The sequence below is a fragment of the Octopus bimaculoides genome, chromosome 30 (genome assembly GCF_046866305.1).
Source record: "Octopus bimaculoides isolate indiv1 chromosome 30, ASM4686630v1, whole genome shotgun sequence".
NCBI lineage: Eukaryota > Metazoa > Mollusca > Cephalopoda > Octopoda > Octopodidae > Octopus > Octopus bimaculoides.
In genome coordinates, this window is record NC_142957.1 from 1638243 (window position 1) to 1651529 (window position 13287).

Below are 13287 nucleotides of genomic sequence, written 5' to 3' on the forward strand. Positions count from 1 at the left end.
CTGAACATCTGCCACCATCATATATATTTATATATCCAACAGTAATGTATATAAATCTCTCTGTATATATTTTTGTGTGTGTGTCTCTGTCTATGTGTGTGTGTGTGTGTGCGCGCGCATTAATTTTATGGCGATGAACAGTTTTACGAACCCCTTATTAATATAGCAACATCAAAAGTATACTTTAGAAATTTTAATTCTTCTTTACTAGTCTTGATCTGTTAATCACGTGTTCACTATTGTTCTACTCCATTAAATCTTACTATAATCAGGAATAAAAGGTAGGTTAAATTGAAACAACCTATTTATGACATCTTTATCCTGTCTAAAACACATCCTCATAGCAACTTTTAAAGGATCTTACGAAAGGTTGATTTTACGGACAAACATCAAATGTACATGATTAGTTTGATCAAATATGCAGTAGAAGACAATAATGACACATTGATATCCATCCTGATTTTCATGTAAATTTCCATTTTCTATTTTTACCTCCACAAAGGATTCAGTGGAATTGGAAGTGAAGAACCATAAGACAAAGACACCATTGCTTGAAGCCATTTCCCGGGGTCACCTCGGAATAATGCACTGTTTAATAGCCCGAGGTGCAAACGTAAATGATGTTGATGGTGAAGGCAACAGTTGTTTGCACCTTGCTTTGAAAAGAGAAGTGTTTGATTCCGAGGGAGCACCCATGGATATACTAAATGAAGTAAGTTTTAAATTTGTTTGTGTATATTTATTTATATATATATATGTGTGTGTGTGTGTGTGTTTGTGTGTATTTCTGTATATGTGATTCTGTGTGTGAGTTTGTGTATGTGTGAGTTTCTCTGTGTGTGTGTGTGTGTGTGTGTGAGAGAGAGAGAGAGAGAGAGAGAGAGAAACAGATAGATAGACAGACAAACTTTGCTTATCGTGCATCAATTCCCACCTCTCAACCTCCATCCTCCATTCCCATTTCGTGATCCAGTCTCTCCTTATGATCCGAATTATATTATGTAACAAACAATATTCCATCTCCTTTCACTCTCAAAGACGTCGTCTCACCTCGGTCGAGAGGTGACCCATCTCGGATGTTTGCCATATAAACACAGCCATCACAATATGAGGGAGAAGTGACCTATTTAATAGAGGAGATATTATTCTCAATTAACAATGATGCAGGATAGAAGAGATGTCTGAGCTTTATAGTGCAGCTGCCATGGTAAATACATCCGGTCCATTCTATAAAGAATTCTGACTGAAAACTGCTCTCTACCCCACTTCTCGTACACGAAATACGTCCACTGACTTCTTGTGGACATGTCATAACAATGTTCAATGTTAGGACACTAGAGAATGAATACAATGAAGCATGGTCCTTAGTGAGTTTTCTTGTATTTAAGTTCTGTATGTACACTCATGCACATACACACACACACACACAAGAAAGGATTTTCACTTTGAGTATTCATCTTGTAAAATGCTGTTTAAAGCCCATTCACTGTATTCGGCTATCTCATGTCATCAACAGTATGGGCTTAAATACTACTGGACTTTTTGCTGTCATCTCATAAATAAAGCAGATTTTTATACTTATATTTTTCAAAATTAAGATAAACAAAGTACTTTCTTTTAATCTAAAACATATTCTCCTTCATTTTCTACAATGCTCTTCCATCTATCTGGTAGACTTGCAAGTCACCTCTTCCAAAATTTACTTGTCCAGGATTAAAAATGCTCCTCCATTACTGTTCTGACTTTGTCTAAATATTGATTTTGAAGATTGCGAAATAAATGATAATCCGATGAGGCAATGTCCGGCGAATATGATGGGTGGGGCATTGTTTCTCATTCAAACTGCTCCAGCCTTTGGAATGTCATGCTCGCTGTATGTGACCGAGTGTTATCCTGATGGAAGAATAACTTTCGTCTTGAAACAAAAGATGGTCGTTTTCCTCCTGTCGCTGACTTTAGCCGCTCACACTGCTCACAGTAGATCTCCTTTGTTATCGTTTGGTTTGGGTTTAAAAGTTCAAAATAGACTCAACTTTTTATATCTCACCAAACAGTTAACAACACCTTATGTGGTTGAAGATCTTTACCCTGGGGCGCCGGTACTTCTCCTTTTGCCACCCAATGTCTACGGCACTTGACATTTTTGTAGAGAACCCGTTTCTCATTACCAGTCACTATCCGATTCAGAAAATGTTCATTCATGAGATGTGGCAGCAAAGAAGAGTTCATTTTCGTATCCTGCATGTGATTAGACTCGGAAAGTTTGAGAAGAACCCATTGATTCAATTTGCTAATTTTTCCGATGGCACAAAGGTGTCAATGAATGGTTGAAGGACCAAATCCAAGCTTCTCTGGTGGTTCCTCAACAGTTACAATGGGAGTGTTTGCAGGACGAGGCTCGTCTTCTAGGCTGTAGATTCATACTCAGAATTTCTGGAATCACCATTGACACTGGTTCACGCTTATTGTCCAATCGCTATATACTGCATTAATATTCCTTGCACTATCCGTTGCGTTACCTTTATTGAACCCATAAAGCAAAATATGCCGAATATGCTCTTTTGTCACTTCTATTACAGCTTTGAAAAGTTAATTGTTAAAATCGAACTGCACTTTTCACAACTTGCACTATGAATAAGCACAATGTAAAATTACTACCTGTTTTTATAGCAAGTTGATGCAGGTAGTTTAACACGTCCCCCTCCGACTATTAGTTCAGGAAATTGAACTTAAAATTTGTTCATGGGATGACCCAATACTTCAGTATTTTCTTCATGTCCGTAGATTTTATAAAATATGAAAGAAAGTGGAATTCACTCCACTCTTTATTCGACCCATCTTGTACTGTTGGGGCATGGGTGCATGTGTGCCTTTGTAGGCGAACATCTCCGCATGGTTGTGAGTGTGCGTGTTTATATGGATATCTTTAGGGTTGCAAAAACTGACCTCGTCTCTGCTTGTGCCACATAAAAATCACTAAGTCCACACTGTTGAATGGTTGGTGCTAGGAAGAGCATCCAGCTGTAGAACTCCTGCCAAAACAGTTACAGAACTTTGGTGCAGGCTTCTACCTGGCCGGTTCTTGTCAAACCATCCCACCCGTGCCAGCGTGGAATGCAGACTTTAAACGATGATGACGACGATGATGATGGTGATGATGATAGTATATATATATATATATATATATATATATATATATATATATAATATATACAGATATAGGGCAGGGAATCGTCAATTAGTAATAAAATTAATAATTAACAATTTTGCCAAGTAGTTCAGTATGAAAAAACCTTTATCGGCAAAACCATTTATAATCAAAAATATACAGGGATTAGCATGAGTTGCTTCTCCAACATACTGAGAATTTAGAAATAGCAGTCAAAGAACTACTGATTCCAAACTACAAATTTTTTCTCTAACGGATGGCGATATTTATGGCACACACAGAACAAAAAACAGAAGAGAAAAGCAAAAACAAACCTGCCTTTAGTTAATCGGGCAAGACGTTTCACGGTTAAGGGTATGAAGTTACCCTATTCCGATCTTCAGCTTTTTTTTATTCATTATATAATTGATTTCTTCATAAATATAAAATGTGTCTGAAACCCATTTGTGCTCTGATTTATACTACACCACTTTGGGGGCCTTCCCTACGTTGGATCTGGAACTTAAAGTGGAATGTTTACTGCATGCCTGAGCATACCTTTGTGTTTGTTAACATATACATGGGAACTTATATCGATTGGTCTGTCCATGTGAATGTAGATATAAGTGAAAGAACAAGTCTATCTATACATTAGTATTTACATCAATGTCCACATATACCGTTGATACGCGGATATGCTGTACTGAACCCTATCTTGGTATCCTTATTATTAGAATACCTTTAAGGCGGTGACATGGCTGAATGGTTAGCACGCCGGGCAAAATACTTAGTGGTATATCGCCCATCTTTACATTCTGAGTTCAAATTCCACCAAGCTCGACTTTGAGTTTCGTCCTTTCGTAATCGATAAATTAAGAACCAGTTAAGTGATGGGGGGGGGGGGCAATGGGATAGACTTACTCCCACCCCACAAATTTCAGGCCTTGTGCTTATAACAGAAAGTATTATTAGAATACCTAGATTTTGTTGGATCCTGAAAATAATTTATAATGTCTCGACTAACGACCCTCCATGTTTGTTTCGTTCGGTTTCCTTGTATGACTCCACTGTCTTGTTTTTGTTACCAACTTTGACCCTCTGCAAATCCCAAATTGTGATTTGGTTGGGGGCCAACTGCCCTTCGAAGCCACCTATTGTCATTCAGTGCTTGAAATGAGGAGTAGAAGTACAGCTGACAAATGATGAAGGGTCGTTCTTTATGTTACTTGTCCTGTTTTCCATTTGTTTCTCTCGTTGTTTATGTATTCGACTCTTTTCTATTCGTATTTCATGTTGTTTACTGTTTGTGACTTCCTGTACCCACATATGCGTGTATATGTATGTGTGTGTGTGTATGCGTGCGCGCGTGTATGAATATATATGTATGTGTGTACATATATATATATATATATATATATATATATATATATATATATATATATATATATATATATATATATATATATATATATATACATATATATATATACATGTATATATGCATCATCTAAATATTGGTAGATCTTTTGGCATTTATTGTCAACTGTTGCAACTCTCTGTTTCCTTTATGAATAAAGGTCACTATACTAACAGACTTCTGTTGTATTGTTGTAATGTCTTCTTTGGTGAGAAGAACAGACATTGACACCCAACTACCACCCCACCTACTGGAATTGTCTCTCAGACTATTAGTGTGAATAATTTGTTAATAACTACAATGTGTTGGTGTGCTGCCTCAGCTCTGACATTAATTCCTACTTCCTTTACTTTACTTTCATCATTCAAAGATGCTTCTTGCTTAATTAAGGAAACATTAATGATATGTTTGGTTATGTCTGTGTGATATTGATTTTGTTATGTTATGTTGTTGGTGTTTCTGTTTCTGATATAACTTATTTTATTTGTTCTCATGTTGTGTTATATTCATATATACAATACTCTTTCTTATGATATGGCCACTTGTCCGCCTTTATCAAGCCAATTGTGTAGATAGGTTCTTGTTGGTTTGTTGTTCCTATATTTGACTTTTTTTTTATTGAATATGTTGATATATGTCTGGTTTACAAGTAAATATTTACTCACTAAATATCAATAAGCTTGATGTTAATCAATAAGGTTTGTCCTACTCAATACAATGACAAAATATTTAAAAGATGTCTCAGTGTTGAAAATCAAGTAAAACCATGAAAATGGGAAATGGACTCAATTAAAGATGATGTAGGAGGAACTCAATATTTTGTAATTGTTTTAATTACTGGATAAACAACCTATGAGTAAATTTAGATGTAATTAGGGGCATTTGTTATGAATATTTGTGTAATATTGTTATCATTATATATTTCATCATTTGTAGTGCTGCACCGACCTCAGCCTGAAAACGGAGGAAATGTTCACTGTAGGAGTAGTTGCTAGATATCTAACCAGCCTAGGAGCCGACTTGCACCATAAAAATAATAACAATAACACACCATTGGACCTAATTAAGGACCCAAATTTGAGAAAAAAATTTGAAACATTTTTTCCACCAAAGTAAGTATTTCCTGGCAATGAAAAGATAAACCATTACATTTTCTATTTTGTATATAATCATGTTTATATGTTTGTTTAGTTTTAATTCTACCAATACATTATACTGTCGCTAGTGTTTTCGTCAAAGGCCACACAATAAAACAATATACAGTTGTCAGGAGATCAAAGAAAGACCACTATTTTGATTACATTCACATGATTCGTAGTGTTGACAGTTATACTTCACTGTCCATCCCCACCTACTTCTCTTAGTTCCCTATTTTAAAGATTTCTGATCAATAGGAAAATATAGATCTAAATAATGAAGTGAAGGAATTCCAATTTGAAATTGTTATTTAGAAGTAAGTGGAATTTATCTGTCTACCAACATATTTATCTTGCTTTTCTATGTCTGAATCAGTCAATATTAAGAATGGTTTCATAGAAAAATAACCTACAAACACACACCAACAGTGTATATGTATATTTCTGCAAATACTGATGGAACATTGCCACATATCTTCACAGAAAAAAATAAGCTGCCAGGAAACGTAAATAATTCAAGTAACACATATACCATTACTAGGTGTTTTAGTCGCCTTAGACTCCCGTATTTTATAAGATTTGGCAATTTCTTTGCCATGCATCTCTCTGTATTAACTACTTAAGAAACAGACACATATCCCCCTTTGTGAATATACAAACCTTTCTTTGTCTCTGGAAATTCAGTTATTGTTTATAGATATTGATTTTTGGACTGTATAAATACAGTTCTGTTTTATTCAATATACAAGCTTCAATAAATTTTCTTTTCTTTTGCAAATGATCGATTATGTGAATGTTCTAATAATAATATAATGTCTACAGAGCGCAGCTGAACTTACTGGAAAGGGGCAAAATAGGGGACAGAAAACAGAATTTAATCAAAGAAAGGCAGCAATAGAAGCTAGAAGTAGATGCACGATATATATATAATAAAACACCCCAAAATCAGGGTAGAAAATATCTTATCAGCATTGCCCAAATGATGTTGGCATCCCTTTTAAGATATACCCATGGCTTGGGTCCTGTATTATCTACCCACAACATGAATTAAACTTGCATCTCATAACAACATTACGGCAAAATTATTTCACCTCAATTGGTCCCGCTCCCTTTAGCATTACACCAAAGTACATTAAAGTAGAAAAAGACCCCATAAAGTTCAAGAAGTATTTGGAAAAAATCCTTCAAGAAATCCCGGATAAACCTTCAACACCAAGATATGCCCCCGTAAACAATAAATCTCTCCTCGATTGGATCATGTTATCCGAATCCTGATTTGAATGACTTCACCAGGTAGTGCGATTACTATAGACATGACCTGGACTAATACTGGCCGAAACCTGTCATATATATATATATATATAAGGATTTACTTTTCGTAAGGAGATAAAAAAATCAAGGGTGTGTATATCTTAGAACATTTATAAATAGAAGGTCTTACAGCTGTTTCCAGGATATTTATTATATCCCTTCATCGGAGACGATGTGAGAAAATGGTTAAGCAATAGTTAATTTAGATAAGATAGGAAAAAGAGAGTGAATTGGAGGAACGAAAATAGATGTTAGACATGCAGGGATATTGTATTTCTAAATCCATTGTTTAGGCAGAATGGTATACATATAAGATTCCAATACCCATGAGCAAAATCTTCCCGTTTTTAAAAATGGTCATTCCGAGTATAGAGATTATACACAGTGTTGTTGAATCAAGGGTTATATATATATATAAGTAATATTTGTAGGCACGCCAACATGGCTATCTGTTCGAATGGACTCTACTGTTTAACCCCAAGAGAACAACTCGTCCAGCTTGTTAACGATGCAGAGCTGCTTCCAATTAATTGAGAGCAGGGGAGCGAAACCCTACCATCTTCTACCGATGGTACCAGCAGACCAGACCTGGTTTCGGGCTATTTCTGTCACGCCTCAGTACTGGATACTTCATCTACTAACCTGTAGAGGCGGGATGTATATAATAAAGTGTATATAAAGAAACCTGTGTAGATATATTTGTTCAGACGAAATGAGCTTGATGTTAGTACTGAAATATATTTCTGGAATATATGTAGTTCCCTGTGTGTCAATCAATTTCTATGATGTATCAGGTTCAAGACAAACATTTATCAATTCATGTATATGTTTGTGTGTGTGTGTATGCGTGTGCCATTTAACTACCCCAAACGCGGTTTGTATGTAATTGTTTAAAGAAGAATTTCTGCTGTACTCTTATTAGTCGCTGATGTGTCTCATAATATTCTCTACTCTAAACATGTACAGAATCTAATATTTCTTATAAATGAATGATATTGGTTTCATATTTTGTCCACAGATGTTTATGGTGCAGAAATAAAGAGGCCACAACTAAAGTCCATCCATGTGGACACCTTGTCACATGTGAAGAATGTTCAAACACTCCACTTAAACGATGTCTGAGGTGTGCGAAACCTGTAACAAACAGAACTGGAAATGGTAAGAAAACCTTTGCTGATCTGTCTGTTTGTCCTGCTTTTCACATTGACCTTATTGTGTAGAATAATATACTTTATGTTTTTGTGTAGACACAGGTCTGCCATAATCTGGCAGATTTATAATAAAAGGTGTTCCTAGTGTCTTTTCTCTGTGATAGTATATCTCTCACTACATCCACTAAGCATTGTCCTTATCCAAGTAGGAAACATGTTACACTTCAAGAGGGTTGTAATCTTCAACATAAAAACAATGGAGGATTCAGCAAGATAATTAGTGAGTAATTGAAGTATCAATAAATATCCATCAACTCTATGATTAATTATGAACCATTAGCAGATAATTAAAGACAACAGCACTTACAAGGACATCATTGTCTTCTTTGGTAACGTATTAAATTCAGTAGAATATTTTAAAGGGAGTAAAATTATGTGTCACCAGTTTGAGAGACTTTAACACACAATTCCATGTTGCTATGTTGGTTTCTGGATGATATTAAAGTTAATAGAGACGCAGTTTTGTTTGTCACTCAAACAGATGATGAAACCTTCAAACATATCCTGAATAAGATGACATTCTGGTGAACTGTGAAGTTAGAATTACAGATTATCAGCAACAACGTTTAACAAAGAGATTAGGTGTATGTTTCTCCTTCTTGAAGTGGCTGCGACATGTGTTTGTTGTTATACCTTTGATGAATAAATTTGTTGATACTGGAATTAAGCAGGTTATTAGTGAAGATTAGAGTTTTGAGAATGCAATTAGGGTTATAGATATAAGCAAGGAAAACAACACTTACAGATTAACTGTTATTAAGTGATATAATTACAACATTGTTAGATTATGTAGGATGTTTTAACAGAGAGATGAATTTTACAAAGATCAATAAGATTGTGTTTTGGACCTAAATATTGACTATTACATGGGACCACTGTCGAAAATATAAAAAATATTGACCAAAACCATTATGATCGCTGGTTGACCATTGATGATATGAATGTCGCTCAATAATAAAATTTAGATGATTAAAATAAATATAAAGAAATTGTGTTATAAATATAAAACTTGGAAACACATATTTCAGAGAGTCCAAAGTTTGAAGAGAAGGGAATGCAGACTGTGACAGAGACAGTTGATGAGTATAAAATAACAGAACTTAATTGATTTCTATAGGTTTTTACCTTCACCTGAGCTATTTTGTTTATTAGAATGGTGAAGAACAGATCCCATTTCTAATTTCCATTTGAAGGTTTAGCTCCAAAGTAATTGTATTAAAAATATTACTGAAATTTCATAAAGTCGAGGTGAACATGGTTGGTAAAATGGATAAATTAAGAGACACAATACAGTTAATATTGTCTTCTGGAAGAGGGAACTATAATTTATTTTTGTTTAGGTGTAAACTTGTGAGTTTATAAGAAAGTTGTTTGTTTTCCCGCTAAGACCTTTCTTAAGTTTTCTGATAGGTTGTTGTTGTTGTTGTTGTTGTTATGTCGCCAGATGTCTGTCGTAATATGTTGTATTTTCTGGGGCTGTGTACCCTGAATGTTTCTGCTTAGAATACATTTTGTAGCTGCAAATTATAAAATTATAATTAAATATTAACTTTGCATATGTATATTCACCATGAACTTAATTTTATTTAATGTTAAATTTAGTATTGAACCGTGAACATCTTTTTACATTTAAACAAAATATTGGTGTTTATACAAAACATACAAACAGAAATAGAATATGACTTGAACACACAAACCCTTTTTTGTAACTATATATAATATACACTTATTACATTGTTTGAACAGCATTTACCATCCATATAGTCATTCTTTTTGTAACACTTGTTAGATTTTAGATGATATTAATGCTAAAAGAGACAGAGTCTTGTGAGTGTTTCACCTTTTGTTTATAATTCTGACTTGATTGTTGCATTCCAATTAGACTACTGCCACAGCTGTTGTCTTCCTTTGCCAGGTTTAACTCCTTATTTCCTTCAATTTGGATGTCTTGGCAATTCTTTATCCCCATCTGTTTTACTCTTTCATACTCCTCCCATATCTCTACTATCTCCTCTCTTGTGTGCTGTCTCTGAATCGTCTAAATCCTAGTTTTGCTTCCAGCTCATCTCCGCTCCGGGACTTCTACACATTCATCTTCCATTTCTTGTGATGCTCACTTCATTTCTTAACAGTTTTCATACATCCTCTACGCTTAATGAAACATTCCACTTTAAAATACAAGTCAGGGTTCACCAAGGATCAGTCCTCAGCCCCCTCTTATTCATTATAGTCCTCCAGGCACTAACAGAGAAATTCAAGACAGGCTGCCCCTGGGAGCTCCTTTGTGCTGATGACCTTGCTCTAATAGCTGAGTCACTGCCAGAACTGGAGACAAAGTTTAGGGTATGGAAGCAAGGTCTAGAATGGAAGGGCCTTAGCCAAAACCTAAGTCCTAGTAAGTAGGAATGCTGTCAAATCACAACTCCCTTCATGTAGATGGCCCTGCTCGATCTGTAGAAAAGGCGAGGGTAGAAACTCCATATGATGTGCACGGTGTAAGCTATGGACACATAAAAGATGCAGCAATATCAAAGGAATTCTAACCGGGAAAATACTTTTTGTGTGTGGCAGATGCGCTGAAGCAATAAACACTGAAGACGTACAGAAAACAAATTCTATCACATGCCAAGGGAAGAAGCTAGAATTAGTTAATAGCTTCTGCTACCAAGGCGACCAAGTCTGTAGTGGGGGTGGTTGCTTTGAGAGTGTAGCGACTAGAGTAAGAAAGTTCAGGGTGCTCCTACCTTCGTAGGCAACTAAAGGCCTCTCGCTCAGCGTGAAAGGTGGACTGTATGATGCATGTGTGCGAACTGCCATGCTACACAGCAGGGAAACATGGGCCATGAATGCTGAGGACATGTGTACGCTTGAAAGAAATGAAGCTAGTATGACCCACTGGATGTGTAATGTCAGTGTGCATATACAACCGAGTATGAGCATCCTGAGAGAAAAGTTGGGCAGAAGAAGTATCAAATGTGGTGTGCAAGTGAGGCGAGTGCGCTGGTATGGCCATGTGTTACGTATGAACGAAGACAGCTATGTAAAGAAGTGCCACTCCCCAACTGTAGTAGGTACCTATAGAAGAAGCAGACCCAGGAATACATGGGATGAGGTGATGAAGCATGACCTGCGAACATTGGACGTCACAGAGGCAATGACAGGAGACCGGGAACTTAGGAGACATGCTGTAATTGGGAAGGAACGGAAACTAAAGTGAGATCGCAGTCACGCACGTCCATCCCTGTTAAGAATACTCCTGATGTGTCAGGTGATAGGATATGCTTGAGAAGACCTGTTGAGTCAAGTAAAACCAATATCGTAGCTGTGGCTGGTGCCTCCTTGATGGCTCCCGTGCCGATGGCACGTAAGAGCATCATCCGAACGTGGTCGATGCCAGGTCCGCCTGACTGGCTCCTGTGCCAGTGGCACGTAAAAAGCATCCACTACACACTCGGAGTGGTTGGCGTTAGGAAGGGCATCCAGCTGAAGAAACTTTGGCTGACAAGATTGGAGCCTAGTGGATCCAATGGATCTCCAGACCGCAGTCAACCGTCCAACCCACGCCAGCGTGGAAAAAAGACGTTAATCAATGATAATGATGATCATATAATCTGTCCTTCATTTGCAAACAGAATCTCTTATGTAGACATAACAGCTCCCTCTACATTTTGTCACCTCAACTTCTAAGTTTTCAGAATAGTCTCCTTCACTTCTAATTCTGTCTTTTATGTATCAGAACCTATCAACTACGTCTTTCATTGTTGTTATTACTACTAACTGTTCTTGTATACCTACTATTTACAAGGTCCTCCCTTCTTCTAACTTCCCTCTGATCCCATTGTACCTATTGTGTGCATTGGGTTCACCATATAGGATTTCCCTCCACCTCCTTTTTTCCTGCATATCAAGAATGATAACTTCTCAGTTGATGTAGATATTCGTGGATAAAGCGATTCCTTCAAGACCTAAGTGTTGTAGACATATGGTATATAGGATGGTGAGTCCTGCTTCCTTTTCTGCTAAAATTCTTCTCATTGTAAGGGTCACCTTAAGCACTCTCCATTATTGGAATTTCTCTAAATCATGGCCTTGATCCTGTAAAAGAAATCCTTTTTATGAGTCAGGAAACCAGAAAGATTAAGCTGCTGTCTTCTATAATATGTAATGTGAACTAAGCACTATTATATTTTTTGTAATTGAAATCATTCTGGTTTCCTGTCTGTTTCTCTGTTAATTAGTCCAGGGGTTAACTAATATTACTGGTTTTGTTTGACGTTTCAATCTCCACTTTCTACATATATTTAAATGTTAATACTCTTTAATTATTTATTAAACATGGGAGTAAAGACATCACTGATGACTATTTCAGGCATTGAGCATAGGACGTTATCAAATAGACGGGAGACCTAGGGGTAAAACAAGAAGAGCTTATTGGATAAAATCCATAATTTCAATTTGTGATGTTTGAGAGTCCTTTCAGAAATTCTAAAGAAGGTTCCTCTGATAGGATTGTATGAAGGAGGAGATGCCTGAGGACACTACCCCTACAACACTCGTATGAATAGAGGCAGAGAAAATGGATGGATGGATGAAATGGTTTAACTGTTGGTGGTCTTTGTTGATTATTTGTTGACACATATTCTCATGTATAATTTTCAATTATTTTTTAAACATTTGTCTCCATCTTCAGCCTTTTTTTTCGACTTCTTTGTTATTTCTGTCAGCATTTTTAGAAATAGAGAACAATGTTTTCTTGTTTCCTTGTTTCTTAAGTATTTCTCATTCGTCTATTCATATGATTTCTTTGTTATACAAATATAACCATCCTAACGAAGCTGTAGAACAGAGTTTCCAGATTCTGTACAAAGGATTTACAAGTTGTGATCCAGCGGAACGTACACTTGGAACATTGAGGGAAGCTCTTGATGAAACTGAACGAAACTTGAATATCTAATCATGAGACGTAAAAGAAATTTCTTGTAAATGTTGCTGTTGTTTAACCCCAAGTCTACCTTTAATAAGCAGAGACCTATGATCAAATGCCTTCCATCCAGGACCATCCTG

The 13287-nt window shown here is 36.2% G+C and overlaps 1 protein-coding gene across 2 annotated transcripts in view; it reads left to right on the top strand.

The window, feature by feature from the left end:
• LOC149130118 (uncharacterized) overlaps window positions 1-13287 on the top strand; it is a 94512-nt gene that overhangs the window by 22627 nt on the left and 58598 nt on the right. For both annotated transcript variants that reach the window (XM_089346381.1, XM_089346382.1), the window contains exons 6-8: window positions 503-712; window positions 5502-5677; window positions 8031-8170. In XM_089346381.1, the coding sequence (XP_089202507.1) occupies window positions 503-712; window positions 5502-5677; window positions 8031-8170 (526 nt within the window). The remainder of the gene's footprint in view (window positions 1-502; window positions 713-5501; window positions 5678-8030; window positions 8171-13287) is intronic.